Source organism: Centropristis striata, chromosome 5 (genome assembly GCF_030273125.1).
Source record: "Centropristis striata isolate RG_2023a ecotype Rhode Island chromosome 5, C.striata_1.0, whole genome shotgun sequence".
Lineage (NCBI taxonomy): Eukaryota > Metazoa > Chordata > Actinopteri > Perciformes > Serranidae > Centropristis > Centropristis striata.
In genome coordinates, this window is record NC_081521.1 from 25122988 (window position 1) to 25147305 (window position 24318).

At 39.0% G+C, this 24318-nt stretch overlaps 2 protein-coding genes across 5 annotated transcripts in view; both read right to left on the reverse strand.

Moving 5' to 3' along the window:
- LOC131971944 (probable G-protein coupled receptor 153) overlaps nt 1–13382 on the reverse strand; it is a 43757-nt gene extending 30375 nt beyond the window's left edge. For all 3 annotated transcript variants that reach the window (XM_059333634.1, XM_059333632.1, XM_059333633.1), the window contains exon 1: nt 12854–13382. The gene's annotated coding sequence lies outside the window, so the exon portion shown is untranslated. The remainder of the gene's footprint in view (nt 1–12853) is intronic.
- A 5446-nt stretch (nt 13383–18828) lies between these two features.
- The window catches only part of acot7 (acyl-CoA thioesterase 7), an 81362-nt gene continuing 75872 nt past the window's right edge, over nt 18829–24318 (reverse strand). For both annotated transcript variants that reach the window (XM_059333654.1, XM_059333655.1), the window contains exon 9: nt 18829–19306. In XM_059333654.1, the coding sequence (XP_059189637.1) occupies nt 19199–19306 (108 nt within the window). In that variant the 3' untranslated portion in view covers nt 18829–19198. The remainder of the gene's footprint in view (nt 19307–24318) is intronic.

The window sequence follows — 24318 nt, forward strand, 5'->3', positions numbered from 1 at the left end:
TAAGCAGCTCTGTTTACGGACATTTATGCTTGGCGAAATTCTTCATCACTCTAAAATTAAATTAACCCAGGAGTGTCCTCAAGCAGCACTGAACCAGGCCAAAGCATGCGAGCAAAGTCGATTAAAATGTACCTTATCTGTGCTGTGCTACACTGCCTTTAAAAAAGGTTTTCACTGAGCATTTTCAGAGATCAGAAATGGAAAACGCAGACACAGTTAAATCATGTCTACAATGTGGCTGAACTCTGCAGTACAACACCAGTCTGGGCTACACAGAATCTTTTTTTAAAGCATTAACGTTTTATTTGAAGTGTCAAATTTAAACTTCACCTTCACTTCACATTCCTCTCTTTTGCAAGTTGGATGAAAAAAAAGAAAATGAAAAGCTGGTAACTGCAACAGAATGACACATACTTATACCAATTAAACTAAACATATCACCAACATTCATATTACAAAACTGCAAAACCCAGTTTCTTTAAAAAAGAAAAAAAATTAAAAATGCATTTATAAATGTTGCCCTCTGCAGTATCTGGGCATGACAATAGTGGTGTGACTAAGGTTAGGTAAAGCCTGTGAATAAATCAAATAAAAGGGCAAATGTTAAGTTACGTTACATGACTACCCACCACAATCTGCTTCACAACATAAAGGCCACACTGCTTCATGCAGCAACACTGGACATAAATCATGCGCTCTAAAATGATCCACTGTGACAGTAATTGGTAGGATACTACGCTGGATTTAACACAATCTATAAAGTGGATTACTATAAATTAATTTACCTTCGCATGACAATGTTTGTTTATTTGGATCCTCATTATTTGCAACAACTGCTCTTCCTGTTAAAGGAGAAAACATTAGTTCAAGTTTCTTTTCTTTTTGGAACATGGACTCATGGCAACATGAACGGGTTCAGAAACACAAGACTCGCAAAATGAAAAGTCAAGAGGGCGAGGGACTTGGCTGCATATAATCTTAGACATTTATGGAGGCGTTTGGCTTATTCTAGCAGCTCCTATCCAAATGTGAAGGGGTCCATTTGTGGAGTTTGATTTGCTGGTTTGAGGTCTTACAGAGACAATGTTGCTCTGAAGTATTGTGAAGTATTTTCTTTTATACAAATCTTAAGGCCAAAGCCAAACAGCTCATTTTATGTTGTGTTTCAACAGTTGCAGCAGTGTTGAGTGTGAAAAGTAAAAGCTTTGCAGTTAGCTTATTACTAACCATCATTATCAACCCTTATAGAAGAACAATGTGATGTGAACATCCTGTTGTCGATTCTTTTTTTTGCTTTAAATGAAGGTTTCTGAATCATAATCAACTGCTCATTAGCCTTTTCTCTTATTTTTCCTTATCATTATCACTCATATTCTGAGCTGACTTTATCCCAACAGAAACTGTTTCCTGTCATGAACAGGAAATGCAACAACTGCTGCATGAGTGTTTGTCAGGCACTATACTTTTTAAGTAATTTTACTTTATTAAGTAATTCAAAAAAATTGAAATAACAGGTTAAGGATGTATAATTTGCTGTAACAGCAGTAATGTTTGTGTAGCTGGATGTGTACAGTAGTAGTAGTTGTGGTGGTAGTAACAGGAATAGCAGTGGTTATTATAGTAGAAGCACTGGTTTTAGTCAAACACTTGACTGACGGGCTTCCTAACCATAGTGGAGCTAACAGCTCGATCACCCACAATCCCCTGGGCCTCCGAGCCAAATCTGTCCTCTACTCAGGGGAAATCAGCCCTGACAATTACACACAGGCTGTAAAGACTTTCGCTCTCTCACATCGAGATGCTGAATGTTAACAGAGTGGCGCACATTTACTGAGGTGTTGAAAAAGGCGTTCTGTGCTTTCCCTGACCTACATAAACTGATAACATCCAGATGTCAAGGATCGCTTTAGAGAAATGACACGCCAAGTATTTTATATTTTGACCTGATGAACAATCAGTCTGGGAACAAGAAATAATTGATTTCTGAGGTTTCTGCTATCAAACACTGCTTGTTTCTTTACTTATAATAACTTTGACAGCAACGGAGCTAAAAGTTTGTAGTAGAAAATGATCCGGTTATCAAACAAATTACTTTATATTCTACATGATAGAAATTACACATTTTGATGTAACAAGCAGTGATGGCAAAGGTACATTCTTAGTACTTAATGTAGTGAACCACCAGATATCAGTATCTCCAGTATATTCCTAAAATTGCGCCCACTACGGCTAGGTTAGGTAGGAATCCAAACAAAATTAATTCAAAATAAAAGTGTTATAGGGTCGAGTGTTCTCCTCTAATAGCTCTGTTGGCTTGAAATATCAACAACTCCAACACCAAAAGGACTCTTATAGCTCACCTGTCTGCATTACATTGCTTTTGAACCCAGTGTTAAAGTGTGTGATATTTTCTATTTGCTTTATTACAAATTACTCAGCATTGGGGGGGGGGTTATTTCTAGGCACAGCATAAGTCATTCACTACCATAATGAATCTGTCACTGTAAACATAAAGGTCGACGGCCTCTTTGTGCAAAAGCATTTACAGGAATACCATCAGCATTGTAGCAAATGATAAAAGCGTTTTTCCTTTCCTGGATGACTAACTCATCACTTTGCACATTTTGAGCTGCTGAGAAAAGGGACCAAACACTTTATCATTCTTCATCTCAAATTATAATCAGCTGAGATACAGAGAGGAGGAGACAAGTGTGCCTAGATAGATTTTGGCAGTCATAAAGATGGATGTATCTGTTAAAACAAAGTCCAAGATGGATAACTGTGTGTCTGAGCGAGATCAGACTAATAATTACATGGAAACCTGTTCCAAGCAACATGATGATTTTCAAGGCGCTATCTAAGCATGCTCATCAGCACAATGTCGGTCAGTGTGTTGGGCGTGGTACACAGTGAAGGCTGGCGTACCTGCATGTGTAACGATGACCCACATCCCTCAGCATCAAATTGGCAGGAGTCGGAGTGGTCGGAGGGAGTGGACCTCTTTTATAAGCTCCCTGCTGACACATGTGATGTATGGGGTCTGATTGCCCAACCAGCCACTCGTCCCCAGAGCTGTCAGAGAGGAAAATACTCCGTCCTGGGAGGCTGCACAGCCTTCCCTGGAGCACAGCCCCGGTGTTTAATATTACATCTCTGATGCTTACACATGACAGGTGCTTTACTTTGAAAGTCAAGTCAGCACAAAAGCTTTTTTTTTGCAGCTGCACCCTGCTTCACATTAACACAGTTACAAGCACTCATGCTCAGGAACAGCCCAGTACGAGTACAGTCCTCTACAACTTTGAGGTTTATAGAGGGAATGTCAGGGCAGTCATTCATTTTCCTGTCCCACCTAAAAGCAATTACAAAACATCTCAAATACCTTCAAGGGTAATGCACTCCTGTCTGGTTTATAGTTATATAAATTCTGTTTCTTTAAATGAAATGATCTATATCAGAATAGAAGATTTGCCATATTGCCCAGCCCTATATAGAGAGCAAACTAAATTGCGAATTTTGTAGGCCAACCCGGAAGTTAGCATTACCATGTTGTCAAAATTTGCCTTTGGGAGTTTTGCATTGGATTGTGGATCATTGTAGAAATCACACTTTTCTGATGCTTACCTATTTTATTCAGCAGGATAATCTTCACCAATGAACACAACTTTTATTATGTTTAAAGCTTTAACGCAAATGACAGAAGTAAAATGCTAACGTTTTGCTACAGCAAACTACCCAACGGTCGCATGACTTCAACGTCACAGCCATTATGCTTCAGACGATCTACGACAAGCTAATCAGCAGTTTTTACAAGCTATCGAAACCGTAGCCTAAATTGTTTATTAACCTAATCTACAAAAGTTTGCTAAAGCACTAAAAACATGACTAGAGGCTGTGAGGCGGACTAGTGAGAGTGTTCCTGTCCATGCCCGACGTGGGGATGTTTAATGTCCCACTGTAGTTTCATTTTAGCCACTTGTTAGCAACCGCCTATTCAAAGACTTCAAAATTGGGGGTATTTACTTGAGGTAGGAATCACCAGAGGCCCAACGATACGATTTTATCCTGATACTTGAGTCACGATACTATACTAGTTTGATATGGTGAGTATTGCGATACAATTTATTGCAATTCAAAACATGATATCCTGACGCACATGTTCCCTATAGATCCTTAGATCTTCTAGCTTCATATGATACCAGTATGACCAGTATATTCCTAAAAGTGAGCCTCCAGAAGAAGAGAAAAACGGCGAAAATACTGACGGACCGCTGGAACACTAAATATCAAAAGCCATGAATCAATATTATTTTGCCATATAAAATATCGCAATACTATACTGTATTGATTTTCTCCCCCACATCTAGTGGTTATTAACATATTGTATGTCGTACAACAAAATGCAAACATCTCTTCAGCTTGTTTTAACCACAAACCTTATTTCAGCATCCAAACACAAACCAATTCAAAATCCTCATTGAGTTTGAGTGGAGAGAACCCAGGGAGCTAAAATGCTAACTTACTTCCTGGTTTAAGAAGTCATTCTTGTGGCACCCTATTGGTCCCAGGTCAGGTCCAACAAATGCTGAATGTTCACCCAGTGGGAAACAGTCAAAATGTCGGATTCATCAGAGGGTTTTCATAATATGTAATCAAATGACAACTGTATCAGTATTCTGCCTTACAAAGCCTAACTGCAGTAACTACGCAAAGGGTAAAACTGAAACAAACTGCTTTAAAGTTATTTAACATTTTTTAACCAGCCAGCCAAAATGGCTTATAGTTAGGTAAGTGATATGAAATTTATTTCTACATGTATTGACAATGTCATTTCTATTCTCAAAAATCATGACGAGTGCAAGAACAGAGAGCAGTAACTACAATGTTATTCATTCACACACCGATGAACGCAGCATGGGGAGCAATTTGGGGTTCAGTATCTTGCTCAAGGATACTTCGACATGTAGGCTGCCATGATCGGGGATCGAACCACCAACCCTCCGTTCACTAGACGAACTCTACCAACTGAGCCACAGTCACAGCCACAGTCACAGCCACAGTCGCCCCAAAATTCAAACCTAAAACTTTGTCACAAGATAAAACAGACATAAAGGAGTCCATTTCTAGTTATAACTCAATTTTAACCAAAAATATAGTTACTGCAGTTAGGCTTTTTAGGGTAGTATATTTCTACATCATAATTATGTGTCTTCTTATTTTGAGTTAAACTGCACATGTTTCAGATAATATTATGTCATTTTTTTCTATTTATTTATTTTTTTTATTTTTAAAAATGCAATTTCAATTTACAATAATATCATGTTACTTCTTTCAGTTTTACTAGGCTAATGTTATGGCCAACTTGTGGCCATTGAGAGGTTGTGATTATTCTTGTGTTCATTTTTTGTTTGTTATGTTTGTGTTGATGCCTGTTGTCTTTGTTGTTGTATGTCTGTAAATTGTTGAGTGTTTTGTTTTGTAATGTACTTTAGGACCCCCTCGAAAACGAGAGGATTCCTCTCAAGGGGTTTATCCTACTCAATAAATTTCTGATGAAATTTCTGATGATGTGTATGAAATACCATACAATACGTTGCAACCATTGATCATTCATTTATAATATGTTATCATAGTTGCAGCCAGTTTGCTGCACTGTGTCACCCACAAAGTGCAGGTGAAGAGCTCTTCGTCACCCTGTGAGGGATTAAAACGGCCCTCAGAGGCCAAACCTCTATCAGTCTTAATCATCTTCAGTGTGCTCATGAGTGCTGAGTGCTCATTATCTAGTTATCAATGACAGTCCTGGAGAGGTTCCTCCTCACCTGACAAATGATCGGCAGGACTGCCTTTCACCCACCATCCTGCAGAAAGAAGATACCTCTGACAAAAAAGAGGATTCACCTCTTTAAGATCCAAGAGGCTGATACTTGTGGTGTCTTTATAACACTTGTTAAGAGGGAAGTATTCCTGGAAATAACACAAAGCTAGATGACAGCCCAGCTGTGTCTTTGAATTTTTTTCCTAATTACCCAATATGGCTACTTTGTTACAAACACAGATAACAGGGTCATATGAGGGAGAAATAAAAATCAATTTTCAAAAAAGAAAATCCTTTGTTTCTATGCCAGTTTGTTGGTCCCATTAGCAATGAGCTGAGAGTCATTTTCAGATAATAAATACATTTTCTTTCTCTTCCCTGTAGTGCTTTTTATCCATCTAGATTGTTTTGGTGAATGTTGGAGATGTCAGCCGTACAGATGTCTGCCTTCATTACAATATAATAGAACTAGATGGCACTTCAGCATTTGGTGCTCAAAGTGCACAAAACATTTGAAAAACTCAACAGTAATGTCCCTTTTCAGAAATAATGACCTGGTATTATAGATGATCCAAAGACCTTGTTATGAGTAGTTTCATCTAGGGCAGAAGGAAGCATGCATCTACACGCAGACTACAGGCTTGTGCTCAACAGAAGATTTAGCCCAGTAGTGCTACCAGTAAAGAACAATTCCTTCTGCATAGTGATATGGCTGGCAGGCGTAGTTCAGTAGAAATAAAATAGTTCCCACATGAAAACTTCTCACAATAACTGGGTCATGATTTCTGGAAGGAGACATTGTTGTCGAGTTCTTTAAATGTATTATTTTGGTCCTCAAGCCAAGTGCAATCTAGTTCCTTTATAATCGAGAGAAGGCAGACATGTCTACAAGTGCAATCTCCAACTCACACCAAAACAATCTAGACTGACAAATTGCACTACAGGCAAGAGGAAAAATCTGTATTTTTTTATTTGGGAGATAACCATCTGTCTACCCATTATAAAAAATGTGGTTCCAATCAAAATGCACATGAACCAAAGTTAAAATTTAAAAAAAAAAGCTTAAGATCTCTCAAGAGTCCTGTTACCCCTTTCAGAAACCTCTCTGTTTGTTCTCGCTGAGCTCTATTCCCAAAGGAGAAAGCATGGAATTAGCTATACAAAAAAAAGCAGCCAGTATTGACCAGCTCAACTTTCAAGCAGAAATATGTCCTTCTAACCTCAGTGAAAATCCTTCAGACTGGTCCGTTTGCATTAACATGACAGCATTGGTTTTGTTGTGTCACCAACATATCTGGCATGTCCTTATCATCCCTTCATTGGATCATCCCGTAGAAATAGAATATTATTCTATTATTATCATTCCAAGTCTATGGTTCAGCTGTTGGTAAACCACCATCACATTAGGCCCTCTGCTTCACTGGAACCAGACTGGATCTTTTATTGTGTATGTTGCATAGCAACTGCATCAGTCTTTAAGAAAACATTGAGCAGACAACAGACTTGGATCACACTAACTGCATGTTTCTCTCATAGGTATAAAAATAAAACTGTTAATTAAACTTTAGTGCTTATCTACCAGCACCCCCCATGTTATTTCTTTATTCAGGCACATGTCAACTCTTGCTGTGCATCTACAGTACAAAAGTATCCAACAGTGGTAATTACGGGATAATGGTATATTAAATTTGTCAAGATCTTCTTGAGTCAGCTGCTTTTCCAGTATATGATATCATAATTAGGCGTCTTTACCGAGCCAAGTCATTCCGATAGAGCCTAGTCAACTGGGACCAACAGAAACAAATTTCTCTACTGAGGTACAAAGTGTAGCAGTCTGTCACAGGGGTGGACTCAGGCTGTCTGAGATGCAGGGGCAGGAAAAGAAAAAAAGAGCACCAGCTGCATGCTTCTTTTTAATTTTAAGGTCACTCTTGAGGACGCTTCATCATTTCTACACTAGAACTGCACCCTGGAGGGCACTTTATTATATTTGATCTACTATAGGGCATCCCAACAATCATTTTTGTGTGATATTTTTTATTGTCTGTATGATTTTTAATCCAGAAATTATGTTTCACATCAATTTACATTCAGATGTGTTGCCATTTTTTGTGTTCATTTCGCTGGTTTGTTTTAGTTATCTACAGTTGACACATCATCTCAACAACTGCAGTATAGGAGGTGCATTTGCCCAAATAAAGACAAATAAAGAATACTTAAGCTCCAGCAACATTTGTTAAGAGCCTGTTTGTTCGTGAATTAGTAAAAACACTCATCTGTTACACACTGATAAAATAAAAGCTACTCAAAAACATTGTCCCAGAGCTGTCTGTCCACATCACCATTCTGCTGCAGCCCATTTGGGAAAACACAAGGCCAAAGTTCAGTTGGCAGTAGCTGGTATACTCTTCAACTCTAAATGAAACATTATCTTGAAAGCACAGTTTATTTGATGGCACTCTGAATTGAGATGAGAGATGACAACTCTTATTCCAGATACTGAGTAATGATCTTCCTGACTGTTGGTGAGTAGCTCTGCTTCGCTGCAGTCATTGTAAAGTATCTGCTTACAGCATGTGACACCAGACAGCAAACTCAAACTCAAGGACTGAAACAACAACAATAACATGTTGTGAGCAAATGCCCCTTCCGTTTAATCACAGCATTTCACTAATGCACAGCAGGGAGGTTGAGAGAGTTGGCAGCCCGCTCTCTAACCAGAGGATGGAGACAGGGGCACCTGTGTCCACCACAGAAGTCTCTAAACTAAACCACTGAAACTCTCCCAGCTCAGCTCATTAGAGGACAATAAGCTCTCGAGCTGACCTTGACCTCTGACCTTCCTGTCATGAGGACAAGCTTAGACAATTTCTCTACTGAATTGATATCGTCCTGCAGGACATTATACATCAAAACAGCAAATTATTGAATGCTGGGCAACCTCCCAGATCAATTTGCAAATGGGGTCATTATAGAAATAGTCTCCCAAGCACTAAGTATGAAAGATTGTTATAAAAAGCAACAAATGTTTAGTCAGGTGTCTTCTTTTTAAACTCAGAGTTCCTATAAAGCAGGAGTCATCAACTTCATTTGTCTAAGGGTCTGCAGACACTGTGAGGGCCAGACATTTTCTAATTAAAAAATATGAAATCAACTCACTTTCTTATTAAATTAACATTATTTTTATTAGCCTATATGAGTGTGAAAAGACATTGAAAATGATAACTAGACATTTAACTAGAAAAAAAATCTCAGACAACCAATTCCCTGAGGAGTTTAAATCCCTAATTATGGAAAGATAATAGCAGAATGCAATCCTGATTGACAGGAAATATTAGTTAACTTTAGCAGATTTGTCTAAATCCTAACTGCATTTTTATAAACTATGATAAGATTTGGTCCATAACCAGAACAGGTCCAACATGAGTTGAATGCACATCAGTAGGTCTGCATTGTAAACGGTGTATGAAATGTCTGCAACGTCACTGTGCAGGATTTTTTTTTGTATCATAATAATAATAATAATAATAATAATAACACATTCTCGTATTCATAGAACTAAAGTTACAACCTGTAACTAACATTTCTATGGCAGAACGCAGCAGAAACACTGCAATTTTGTACAGGATCGTGATGTTTATTACATCTTCTGAATTATTGATATTCTGGGGGGGGTTCATATTGATTTTGAAACATATATCATATTGGCTTCAGCATCAAACTATTTGAAACATCAGCCCACATTATTTTCTAATGTGAAGGCAATGAAAGCATCCATCAGTCATTAATGAATCGGGTTTGATTAGAAGAGGGCTTATTGTGAGCAGAACTGCCATAAGGCTGCAAACACTAATTCAAGCACATGTCACACTGGTGCAACATGAATTGAAAAATAACAAACAGCATTAGATTAAGTACTGATTAAATACCCATCAGATAATATCAATAGCATTATGCTCTGAGGTGCTTTTACAAGGCAGCAGGAGCCATAACCATTTATGGGTAATGTAAAACTCCAGCTCTAATTGGCTCTTGCAGTGCAATAAAATTAAGTCTGTTGTTTTCTTCCACAAATACATCCTCAACGGGTGTTTTCCACCACAGTTAAAACATCTAACACCTATAGTGCTGCTGATTAGAAACACTTACAAGCAGGTTTTAATTTGCTGGTCTATTAAAAAGCCCACTAAGTTTAGACTGCTTTGCCTGCATTTGACATATAGAGTGTCTATCATTTCTGCTGGGGCTGTGAGAAGTCATTAACAAACTACTGTTGCAACCAAGCTTGACATAATGTTCTTAAATACTGTGTACAATCATTAGAAAACAACAAGCTCCCAGCACTGATATGTCATATCTACTGTGATTTACATAATTCCCTCCCTGCACAAAGCTGCAGTAACTAAGTAAGATTAGCAGCCGTAATGGTGCAATCAGTGTCAATTGGATGCCTACCCACAAAATTACTAATTAGGTAAAAGGTATTAAAAGGTCACAGGGTAGAATCCAGCATGCCATTTGATGTTTCTGAGGCGCACTGTAAGCGTTTTTCTTTGCTGAGCGACCAGCTTGTCACAGAGTAAGTAGTTGAATTTTCCATCACAAATGTAACCCTAGAGGCTCTTTCCTGTTTATGTTAAGCTACCTCCAGCTATGACTGTAGCTGGATCACTGGGCACCATATGGCAGAGGGTTTGTGTCAGAGAACAGGCACCGGATTTCAGTCAATTAAAGTGGTAGAATAATGCAATAATGTACATAAAGTCTTGTTTTTTTTAATTATTAAGAAACTGAAACTTGTGTAAGAGACTTTAAGTTTTGATCTTGATTTTAATTAAGTTATATAAAAGGTACTTATTCATATTAGATGGCGGTCCATCGCACACAGGAGTAATGAGACATACAGGTGCATCTCAATAAATTAGAATATCATAGAAAAGTTTATTTATGTCAGTAATTCAATTCAAAAAGTGAAAATAACACATTATATAGATCCATTACACACAGAATGAAACATTTCATGTCTTAATTTATTTAGTTTGTTCTAATTATAATTATTTTGGCTTACATTTAATGAAGACCTAAAATTCAGTGTTTCAAAAAAATTGAATATTACAATAGAACAATTTTAAAAAGTATGTTTAATATGGAAATGTTGGCCTCTCAAAAGTATGTCCATCTATATGCACTCAATACTTGGTTGGGGCTATTTGACTTGAACTACTGGAAATGGACTTCAGAAGCAAAACATATTTTGGCCACCGAAGCCCTTTGCGATGAAAAAATGAAACCTCTCCTCAAAGCCACCAGACTCCATTGGCCAAAATAGTAATTTTACTTCTCAGAATACAGGAATTGTTGGTCAACTGCTGTTTGTATAATTGCAGTTTTTAAAGGGTAGGTTTGGATTCACACGATAACGCACATGGATGTATAATTACCTCATACAACCCTTCTTCAAGGAATCCAAACTATCCCTTTAAAGCATGCAGATTGTATTTTTAAGTACTCTTCTCATTGTCGTCAATGCCACATTACCGTAAAATGCCGTTTAAGGGAGGGCAGGCTCAATGTGTGGTGTGTGAGTGAAAAGTAGAATAGTGTGAACACGGGCTAACGCGGTCACAAAATGACAGAGCCAAACGTGTGACAAACAAAATGTCACATATGCCCCGCAAAACACTGAGATCTGTAGTGAGGCTTTGTAGTGTAGCAGCAACTGTCACATGGAGGCCACAGCACTTTCTCTGAGCAGAGACTGTGATTGTTAACTCGAATGGACACTTTCTGACCTGCAACTACCGTCCAATCCTCTCTCATCTACTTCTACGGCGACTTCTCTAATGGGAAACTTATTAGAACAATAGAAAATCGACTGCCTGCTCATTCCCTGCCTTGGGGTACAGTGTTTGACGCTTGCATATAAAGCAGGAATTCACTCATTCTGAAAGCTAAGTCTTTCATCTTACTTCCCTTGTAGTCAAGTCAGGAGTTCTTGTCAAGAAAACTTCTTAAGAGGGAGTGAAAATGCAGCCTTTAAAGAGAAGGATGGGTTTCTTCGTCCCGAAAAGAAAGTTTAATATGCATGGTGGGTGAAAAAAGTGATTGGTTTGGGAAAATCCTTTTGCCTAGTGTTTGGAGTTGTAAATCTCCTTATCAGTAGCAGTTATGGCTGGTTAAGTCCATCATCACTGTGAGCACTCCTGTGAACGCGGGTGTCAATACTCAACACTTTTACCCCAGACTTACTTTGGATTGGGACTCAATCAGGTGTGTAAATAGTGTCTCATGCTTTAATTTTTTAAAGCATGAGAGTTTTAATTCTGTCATGCTGAAAAAAATATTTTCTTTTTAGCAGCTTCATTTGAACGTTAAATATCAGCAAATCACATGCACATTTGAATATTCCACATTCTTTTTTAACAAGAAACACAGGACAGAGTTGCCCTGTTAAAAACAAGTGGTCTTGCTAAGATGGTGCTCCACACATTTTTCCCTCTTCAAGTTCGCATGCCCCTCTTGTCCTATGTGTGAGAAACTTTGTGATTTCAGGATAGTCACAAAAGAAAGTACACTATCTGGGATATTTGTTGCAATAACTTCTGCGTTTTTCCTTCCATCACCCACAGAGAGTTAACCCAGTGTCTAATATTGGTCATTTCTAGTAACCCCTGCTAGCAGCTGTGTGTAATTACACAGATTTGATGTAAAATACGCCCCTAAAATTAGGGCAGATCTGCCTACAGTTTGTTGTATTTGTAGATCAATCTTTTAATTAGGTCACTTCCTCACCCGCATTTGTCTTGCATGCAATTTGATTATAATGCAATCCTCAAAATAGGTCAGATTTGCACGACAGGTCCACACGAAACGTTACATTTTGATGCTGTTCATTGACTTTTCCCTCTCATTAGTTGAGCTGCTCGTGCTGCAGGACACCACCTGTTTGGACGAAGCCTCGTTTGTTTCCTTACATGTGTGAAAAGGAGCTAATCAGTGGCTTTGTTAGAATCAGCTGTGCGGGTCTTATCTTACCTTTCAACAGACGTTTCAGGCTCCTCTCGGGCTCATTGTTCCGGGGAATGGAAACACTCGTTGAGTCACATCAGCTGAGCTCCGGTAAAGTGTCTTTCTGGCGTTTACATCCCCAAAACTGAACAGCGTCACCAAGTTATGGGAACGACCTGCGAAATGAAGGATGAGCCCTGAAACAGCACATCACCACAGCTGTACTCCTCTTGTATCTTGTTGCCCTCTTTGTCTTATTGACGGGAGAGAGAGAAGAAAAAAAAGGTGAATTACAGGAGGTTTGGTTTTGAAAAATGTCAGCTTCTTCACCACGAAGCGAGCGGTAGCGCGCCAACACGAGAGCAAAAAACAAGAGCGGGTTGGTTTTTTTTAGGTAAAAGACGAATTTCTTCTTATTTTCTGACGCTGTATGGCGAGGCGTGCGACGGATGAGACATGATTGCTGCGCGCTCCCGACAGCACAGGCTCGTTCGCGGGTTTAGACGCTCCGTGGCCGTGGGAGTGAACCGCAATAAGAAATAATTCATGGAAAAGAGGTCGGCATTTTGACAGAGCGAGAACTGCTCCTGCATGTTGCACATTATAGCTTTGAATAAAAGAAAAAAACAGGACGTTTCATTTCTTGCAGCCTCTAAATGAATATGAAGGCATTTATTATTATTATTATTATTATTATTATTAAAGGTCTCATTCGAATGGATGAGGAAAAAAGGACTTCATTAACTAAGAGAAGACGCATGGAAACCAGGGAAAATAAGAGAAGGCTACAAATTTAATTTGACAATTTTTTAAGGACTTCTGGATTAAACCTCACGTCAATTAACGCACGCTCTTCTCTCATGTTATTCATGCTCCTTTAAATGGGCCCTTTTCATTGACATTATACGACTTGTTATGTAAGACTCCTTCCCTGGATGATTCTGTAAGAGCTGGCTCACCTCCCTCGGGGCCTGGATTGTACCCAGTGAGAAAACTAATAGGCCCTACATGAGAGGAGACACACAGAGGTCTGGGGGCTTGGTTTCTGCCACTATTAAGAGGATTATTTTCATTCTCATTTATTCTGTTGACGGTCTCATGAGAAGCGCATGCTCTCCCTGCTTCCCATTCATTAAAATTCACACACAACACACCTGAGAGCTTCCTGTGCAGCACACAGCCAGGCTGCACAGTACCTGAGAGCAGCCTTCAAAAGAAAAGCTCCTCCACATTGTGAGGTAGAGTGGGAAATGTCCCCTGAGCTTCACAGCTGATCCAGTCAATACTTACCTGAAGCTACACTGCAGCCTCAAGGTTTAAATTCCTCCTTATTATTCAAATTGCAGAATGAGAATGCAACAGAAGCACATACTGAATAAATACAGGATGAAGATTTGCCATGTTTCCCCACATTAATTGCAAGTATTAAAGGGAAATATTTTTCTATATAAAAGTTTGTTCAAAATACAGTGAGAGTTATACTGAAGAAAAAGTTGGAGGAAGACTTGGCTGCTTCTTTCATATTAGGCTTGCAACAATTTTGGATTTTCATATGACAATATTCTCGCAATATCCAAATTTCACAAAAATAATAATGAAAATGTAGTTAACTTTCTTTATTGTGCATTTTGTTTCTTTTTGGCAAATGAATGCTGAAAAATGTTAATATCACAAATCCCATATTTCACACGTCATTGGAAAGGAAAAGTTTAAATTCTTCAACTGTTCATAAATTATACCATTTTCAATATTACATTATCTCTTGCTATCAATTAGAGACTTTAAAGCTGATATTTTTATGATTTTTTTCCCCACCAAATTCTTTGGTGAGGTTTACAACAACCATACAAACCTTCAGACAGGTTTTAAATAAGTCCAGTAAAGTCCTGTTTCTAAACCATTTTGAGGAAAAAGTATTAAATTATTAACTATTTAGCCTGGATGGAAGGCCCAAACTGAGCAAAAAGTATGTGATTTTAGATTTAGCTGGTTCACATCCAAGTGTGAAACCAATGGAGAAGATAAAAGTTTCCAGTGTTATCAAATCCTTTTATGCCTTCTATAATACTTCAACCTCCTGCTGTTACCTTTGTGTTAAAACACATTAAACTTTTGGCTTTGCTTCAAAATAAGTGGTGTCAATAACTGGGATAAACTGGAGATGTTTTTGTCTGATATTTGTTGTGTTTGATGACCTCACTGCATCCACTGATCTGAGCAACTTATAAGAAGCCTGAAGTTTATTTTATTCCAAACACCATTCAGCAGCCTTTGTGCCCCAGCAGTCATGTGCTGATTGTCCACATCAGGACAGCAACCATGCTTTCTCAGAGGTAAAATAATATAGATACATCAGACAACGCCATTGTTTATTGTGCATTTAAAAAAAAGATGAATTCTAACTGTGTAAGTGTTTGACACTGTTACACAGATTTCCCTCATTTTTGTAGCAACAGAAGCTGGAAGGAAAAGACTCTTTTGAAGCGACACAACCTGAGAGGATGAAAACAAGTTTTAAAGAACAGAAGTTTATTGTCTGTGCAATCAATAGAAGTGTGTGTGGAAGAAAGAGAACAATAGTTTCTCTTCATATTTTTTTTAAGGTACTTGAAAGCAAATTACGCAACATGATTCACAAATGCAAACCATAGACTGGATATGAAATGTGGATGTGGTCTCTGTGATGTCACTGATTTTTAGAGAGACAAAATTAAGCTCAATTTGGGTATCCAGCAGTCACCATCTTGACTTGTCATTCAAACCGCCCATGCTCTTAATTATGCATAACTTTAGGCCTTAATAGAATCTAAATGGAGGAGTTGGATAGATTAAATAGCTTTCAATTAAGCTTGTCTTACAAAATAAGGAAATGTCAGTTAAATTGTATATATTGCTATATTTCGTATGTTTTACCTATTAACCTTGCCGTCAGATTGCCCTGTTTAAGTTTTAAATAAAGCCGTTAAATCCATTTGTGCACCAGACTCCATTGAGAAAAAACAGTAATTTAACATCACAGAACACTGGAGTTGCTGGTCTACTGCTGCCTCGATCAGTTAGTTTGTTTGTGTTATTGCTTGACTTTGGTGTTTATTAAGGTTTAGTTTGGATAAACCACTCACACAATAGCACAAACAAACTTAAAAATTGAGTCAGTGGCAGACCAGCAACTCCTGTGTACTACAAGATAAAATTGCTGTTTTTGTCAATGGAGTCTGGTGGCTTGAAGAGAGCATACGGCTTCAGTGAAGCAGTGGAAAATATTCTAAATACAGCATAAACTTTAACTGCTAAGGGTATTTTTAGGTGCCGCTGCCCATCCACAGCAGTGCTTTGCTTGGACTCCTGCCTACTTCACCAAACTGAGGGCGTGCTGAACGACATTGACTGTAGTAGCACACTGACTATGAGTACTAAAGTACCTCTTAAAACCCCACTTCACAAAACCCAAACTATGCCTTTAAAAAAGTCCATCATTTGAACTAGACATGACAGCGTAGTTTGCTAAAAGAATCAGACTGTCCATCTCTAGCCTCTCCTGTGTGATGCTAGGTGACCTGGAAGTAAAAAGTAACAGAAGGCATTCCCGCCCACTGGCTCCGCTGGCACCGGGCTGCCCCCACTCTCACCGTCAGCTCCACTATCACACATCACATCACATCACACACACACACACACACACACACACACACACACACACACACACACACACACACAAAGCAGCTCTTTAATACTTAACACTGTTTTGAATGTCCTGCTGATGTACTTTTTTACAATCTTTTCCATGTCATTCAAGCCTTTCCATGCCTCCGTGTGTGGAGGAGTCTGTGTGCCTTACAGTCAGAGGTAGCATAATTTAGTAGTACTCTCAGTGAGGTCCCCTGTGTCTGGCAAAAAGGGAGGTTCCAGGCCAGACAAAGTACGGCCCATCACCTACTCCTCTGCAAGGAAAGCCCTCCTGGCTCCAAGCCCAGATAACAGAGGAAGGCTGAATGTAGGACTCATATCTCTGCTCTGTGAAGGTGTTCCAGTAAGCACAAACAAAACATTTTTTTACAGTAAAAAAGGAAACATTAACCGTTTAGTGTGTGAGGCTGTCGTCTTTGAGCATCTGCAACTTCTGCCAACAATCGTTGCCTCGTACAAATATCGACAGACTTATTTTCCTGAGTGACCTTGAAGTATAATGTGCGCATGGTTCAGGTTTCTGTGTCTTGTCTCATGTGTGGAAGTGAAGCCTCCGCTGTCAGGAAATGACTGACGATGGAGACGTTCCTGAACTGAGGAGGGAATGCAAATCGGGTCACTCGGTAATGAAAGCCGCAAGTTTTCTCAACGCTGCCTCGCTTTATCGTTTATCCTTCCTTCGGAGTTCTTAATGGCTTTTCTTCTGCACCAGAGGATCATTCATCTTCTAAGTAGCCTTGTCAGTGTCTCCAAACTGGGATACAGCAGTGAGGAGGCTGCTAGTCCCCTAATTTAGATGCGAAGACATGAGAGGAAACATTAGATCACCTTTTTGCTTTCATTTCATTAGTCTTTGATGGGAAAACACAGTTTGACATACAGCTTCCTTTTCATGCCATTGTTATAATAATATCCATAAGGCACAAACATTATTTACATGTAGGAGCAGATTTATCTCATAGAGAAACATATTTTTCTAATAAGGCCGTCTCTTTCATTTCATGTCTGTTCTTCCACATATGTATCCATGGTTACCATATTGTGTCTCTATGTATAAAAGCCAGCTGTTACCAGCTGAAGTGGCCGGAGTCCGTTGTTGAACGTTGTTGTGTATGATTAGAAATGAGATGTTTTCTTGGACAGGGACAGCTGAATGTTGTTCATTAGGCAGATGTTTTTCAATAAGCTCATATTTCCCAGAAGTCTTGTCTTGCCATCTGAGATGGATCCCATCTCCCTGGATTGTGTTTTTTCCCTCCTCTCCCTCTCCCTGAGCTCTCCTTCTCCCACAAGATGCCTCGACTTCACTGGGGTTAAAAATAGATATATCCCCCCGGTGCAGCTCGAGCCTAACTTTATTTTCATGGGGGAAATGAAAAGCACACATACTGTGCTGGAGGGACAGGGGGAAAAACAATAACCTTCAAGATCCAATGACAAATCAGTTTCTGTCTATGGAAGAAAAGGAGGAACAAAGGTCCAAACTAAAAAGCATTTTGCTGAGGTTCAGACCTGTGTGGCTGTCTGTTCTTCATAGAGCTCGCTCGCAGGGCTTTAATCTTTGATTTTCACTTTGGTTTTGATCTTAAATTAGTCCTTGCCATCTGTTGCACAGGATTGCAGCCCACCTACTCCCCCTGAAGTCTAAGAGTGTGTTAAAAATCCAAATGAAAAACCAATCCTGCTAAATATTTGAACACAAGTTTTTATAACAGGTTAATAATTGCAGCCTTTTCAGTCCCAGCGTGACCATATGGATATTGATTTCACACTGGCTGCTAGTGACCTCGATTCATCTTTCCGATCTTTCTTTGTGCACACATGCACACAGGCGATATGCAAAGAAAGAGATAGTCCATACAGGCACATTCCTTTCTAGTTCTATGAGTCCTAACATTTCATGTGGAAACAAAGGGAGTGAGACAGTGAGAAGACCGGGGAAGACAGAGGGACAAGCGGAGTGAACGAGAGGAGGAAGAAAATGACATTGCAAAAGAATGGAGACGGATGAGGACATGAGGTTGAACAGGAAAGGGAGAGGAGAGCACATTGAGGCAGAGCGTACGCCGGAGTCGGAGTGTGACAGACAGGCAGAGGAGGAGGAGAGCAGAGAGGAAGGAGAGGGGGAAGGGCGGACGTGGGAGAGAGATGCGAGTTGAGTCAACGCCCCCAAGCTCCCCTGATTTCTCTGTGAAAGACACAGTGCTGAAAAAGATGGATAGCGTGTGCCCTCTCTGCCAAGGCATGCCCAAGACAATGACATCATCATCATCATCATCAAACTAGCAAGGACACGAGGCGAGAGCCCCAGACTCACGCTTGGATCTTTTATTCATTATTATTCACTCTCTTATTCATCATTTTCTCTTTCAGACTATCGTTTTTGCACTGACACCAATCATGAAGTCTTCATACTTAAAAATCATCTTAAAAATAAAATACTTCCACAGTCAGACCGTCACTTTGCAATGACAGTGATCATAAATAGTCTTCATACATCAATAAAAATATCCGCAAAAAATAATATGTACTCTTACTTTAAAATACAGTATATGTGGACAATTTGGTGCCTAGCACAGGAAAATAAATCATCACAGGTCCAGGTTTAACAGGAGGCTACAGTTACAGTTATTTCCTTCATACTTTATGTGTTGTGTGGTGTTTATATACTGTCGTTGTAGACGGTTAATTCTGGTGAGCAGCGGCTTCTTTATCTGCAAGCCTCTTTGCTTTATTGTGGAGGTAACGTGCTTTGCCTTCTTCGAAACGTCTCTGCTCCTCCTCTCCGTCGATCTGAAGAAAGAACAAAAGCACAAAAGTTTTGTTTTCTGACACATTCATCATTTACACAAATTATGCAGTGGAATGTTTCCCCTGTTGTTATTACATTAACCGTGGGCATGAAGCTCTGATCTAATTTGCCAGTCTGTGCTGTTGTAATTGCCATTCATCTTCTTAATGAAATACACGATGATTGATTGAAACTTGGAGAGGCTCTGCGTTATAGAGTGAAGTGGAAGAATGCATCTGAGTAAAGCTCGAGGTCACTTGCGAGACATCTGCAGATTCGACACATTTGAGATTCCTTAAAATGCTTTTTCAGAGCTTTTTTAAACAACACATAGCATTGTGAATATGTGTGTCGTCGACAGCAAATCCTGTTTCTACAATGCTAGCAGCATGGGACAAGGGCTGCGGTCGAATAGTCAAAAAAATCAGCTCCTAAGTCCTTTCCTAACCACTTTTCCTTAACCTCAATGGAAAACGTCACGAGGTCAAGGAAAGATGAGAAGGAGAATTCATGAGGAGTTAGGAGAAGACGATCGCGGTGTTTAGAGAATCCGACTGCACTTACACTTAGTCTACGTCATCACGTGACGGCGAATGTTGACGGTCGGCCTTATATGCTGCTACCGCAAGGAATTGTGGGACGGCATTACCTCCTTTCCTTTCGTAAAGGATGGTCCGGTGTATCCTATGCTAAAGGAGATACTAAAGGAAGCATTGAAGCTCCTTTCCTTAACAGTTAGAGAATTCGAACAGCTCTTATCATGGCGGCTACGATAATACTTCCGGGTCATTTCACTCAGTTAGGAAGGTTCCTAAGCAAATTTGACTATTCGACCGCAGCCAAGGATTGGGATGTCAGTCAGCTTTTTAATAGCTTTGCTTCCATTTAGTTTAAGCAAATTTCAAGTAAACTTTTCAAATGTTGCACAAGAAATAAAAAACATCAACTGGTTTTTGGGAATAAACAGGGCTACAGTGTTTTGACAGGCACTATAGGCTACAAATGGCTTAAATCTGCCAGTGAACACAGTAGCCCTCATTTATCAAACAAATGTAGAAACGAGCACAGGTCTGAGCGTACATTTCGTCTTACGCCAGGGTTCACGTGTGATTCATCAAACGTTCATATCATGGATGTGAATTCAGCCGAATGCATCCTGATGTCAGTACTCTAGTGCAGCAGTAACATCTACGTCCATGACAGGGTTCAGTTTTAGCACACCATATATAGAATATGTGGTATAATTTTAACGGCACCGTCACAACCAGAAATTGTGGGAAGACCTCCTGGATTTACAGCTGCCAGCACTTTCAAGCCTGTGAAGAACAAATCGTGTCTTTCTCTTTCACTTAGCTCAGTTTAGCTGCTGATTCGTGGGAGGAAGCACTTGCTAGTCTGCGCTGTTTAATTAGACTGCCAGGCAACCTCGTGACTTAAACAACAATACCACCACCGGTGACAGTGTCAACACTTTTATAGTGCCGCCCGCTTTCCCACCCCTTCATCCACACACCTTTTAAGGGATGTGTGTTTTATGTGAGCATGCACACATACTGTAATGGAAAAAATGATTAGACCATCAATTTCTTGTTCATTTTAATGCCTGGTGCAACTGAAGGCATATATGTTTGGACAAATATAATGATAACAATAAAAACAGCTCATAAGAGTTTAATTTAGGAGCTGATATACAGGTGCATCTCAATAAATTAGAATATCATAGAAAAGTTTATTTATGTCAGTAATTCAATTCAAAAAGTGAAATAACACATTATATAGATCCAATACACACAAAATTAATCATTTATTTAATTTATTCTAATTATAATGATTATGGCTTACATTTAATAAAGACCTAAAATTCAGGGTCTCAAAAAAATTTTAATATTACAAAAGACCAATATTAAAAAGTATGTTTAAAGTTGTCCATCTATATGTACTCAATACTTGGTTGGAGCTATTTGACTTGAACTACTGGAAAACATATTCTAATGTATTGAGATGCACCTGTATAGCCATTTTCCTGGTTTTCTTAATAATGATTTTGGTTATTATGAAGTGTATTATGAAATGAAATAATGGAAAATGGCTAGATATTAGCTATTATATTAAACTCTTATGAGCTATGTTTGTTGTTATCATTATAATTGTCCAAACAATTATACCTTTAGTTGTACCATGCATTAAAATTAACAAGAAATTAAAGAAAAAGGGTGGTATAATAATTTTTTCCATGACTGTACGTACATGTGTATGTTTGTGGGTGTTTTTGACGTAAAATAAGCATCAAAGACATGTTCAGTTGGAGGTCTTTGCTGTACACACACCAGGTGGTTGGCAGATTCAAAAGCACCTGCCACTCAGCAGCACTCTGGGTGCAAAACTGACAGATGGCGCTTTAACTTTATGGAGAGAGCAGGGTGGTAGCAGATATGACAAAACCTCATGCCAGGGACAAGCCCAGGGGTCAGGACTTTAATGTTATGAGAATATTAAAATAGTGACGCTGAGCTACAAACACACGACGCAGCATGCAGCTGTAGTATTGGTGTGTTTTGTTGTATGCTGGTTATATAACAGTCAACATACTGCTCAGTCAATTCTGCTTTTGCCATTCAACTGAAAGTAATGGATAATTCCAGTTCATTGACTTTCAAAAAAGAGAAGAGAGAGAGGGAGGCCAAGTATCACCACAGTTCCAGTATTTTCAAACATTTACATGAACAGAAATGATGCTATTTATTTTTCAAAGAGTTCACTTCCTGGTACTAAATCCCTAAACGTGAACACAATCAGGAGGTGTGGAGTGTGTTAGAAACAGGATGTGCACAGACACACAGCAAATTATGAAATCAATAACAAATGGTGTCTTTGTAGGACTGGGTTTCACTATGAAAATTGTATTAATAATAAGAATGAGAATAATACATTTGATTTTTATAGCGCTTTTTAAAGGTACTCAAAGTCGCGTAGTGAGTCTGAATTGCGGATATGAGTAGGGAGGGAGGTTTTTTTTATTTTTTATTTCCCTTTGTGTTGTAGGGGGCAGCAATTTTTACACACAAACAAGTGTTGCTCTCTGTTGATATTGGAAAAATATACTAAGATAACATATAAGCAGCATATTTATGATGCCTTATCGCTGTATATTGTAAAAAGTCAAAGTGAATCATGTCTTTTACATCATCGCTGCAATCGGCTGTGGCTCAGTTGGTAGAGCAGGTCGTCTTCTGATCGGGAGGTTGGTGGTTTGATCCCCGACCATGGCAGCCTACATGTCGAAGTAGTGAGCAAGTTACTGAACCCCAAATTGCTCCTGATGCTGTGTTCATCGGTGTGTGAATGAATTCCCAATGGTGGCAGGTGGCACCAGTGTGCCCTGGTAGCCTCGGCCACCAGTATGAATGTGTGGGTGAATGAGCGTAGACTATAGTGTAAAACGCTTTGGATAAAAGCGCTATATAAGTGCACACCATTTACTGCACAGAAAGCAATCATTTTCTGTTTAAATTGTCACAAGTGTTACAGCCTCTATTATCATAATACTTTTCGAGTTAATAATAATAATCCACTGTCTCTAATTAGACAGGAATATGAGGCTATTAGTTTATATGTCTCACTACACTGCAAGAAGAAATATGTAGCGGGAGCTGGTCATTACATTATTATTGAAATAAGTCCCGACAAGGTGATTTAGGACCCTGACACCAAACAGAGGTTTATAAATCATCTAGTTTGGCACAGCGACTGCACGTACCGAAGACATCCATCATTTACCACACTGACTTAAAATTATTTCATTACAAGCCTGCAAATAGTTCAGAGACACTGCAGCCATGCAGCCACAGCAAAATAAAACAAAAATGGTCAGATGAGGAGACCAGTTTTAATCAGTAGATTCAGTAAAAATTTAAAGTATTATAATCTTTATTGGTCTGTTGCTTCTCTCTGCAGGCAGAAATTATAAACAGTTAAGTGTCGCTGGGTAACATGATGAGAAGTCAATACAAGATTCTCAACACAGCTGTTGTATTATGTTTATCTTATATACAACAGCTACTACTATAGCTTGTTGGAGTAGCAAGAGATTGGTAAAGAGTGAACTTTTTAACCAACTGTGTGTGCCAATAAAGCTTCAGGAGAAGCATTGATGCAAAAAGTTTGGTACAATTTGTCAAACCTGTCACTTAAAAAACTGTACTCTCACTTACATTTCAAAGTAAACATAGTTGTCCTGGATTACAGCCCAGTTTTGAACACATGGTTAACATCAAGTAAGTATGTCTGTTATGTAATGTGAGTGAGTTATGTAAGTTACGTTTTTTACATATGGGGTGTAAGTTAAGTATGATGCATAGGGCAATTTGTGCATGTAAGTTAAAATAAGTTATGGTTGACTTTTGGTTTCACACAGGACATGAACAGCGGTTTCCTGGGTGAAAGTCCTGTGCTTGTTTGACCCATACAGTTGAAACCAGAAGTTTACATACACTATATAAAAAGACACTTTCTTCAAAGTCAGAAGTTTACATACACTAACATTATTATGCCTTGAAACAATTTGGGAAAGCCCAGATGATGCTGTCATGTCTTTGGAAGCTTCTGATAGGTTCATTGACAACATTTGAGTTAATTCGAGACACACCTGTGGATGTATTTTATGGCACGCCTGAAAGACACTGCTTCTTTGTGTAACATCATGGGAAAGTCAAAAGAAATCAACCAAGATATCAGGAAGAGAATTGTGGACTTGCACAAGTCTGGTTCATCCTTGGGTGCAATTTCCAGATGCCTGAAGGTGCCACATTCATCTGTTCAAATAATTATACCCAAGTATGAACACCATGGGAATGTCCAGCCATCATAGCGCTCAGGAAGGAGACGGGCTCTGTGTCCCAGAGATGAACGTGCTTTGGGTCCAAAATGTGCATATCAACCCAAGAACAAAAGCAAAAGACCTTGTGAAGATGCTGGCTGAAGCTGGTAAGAGTGTGTCATTATCCAGAGTGAAACG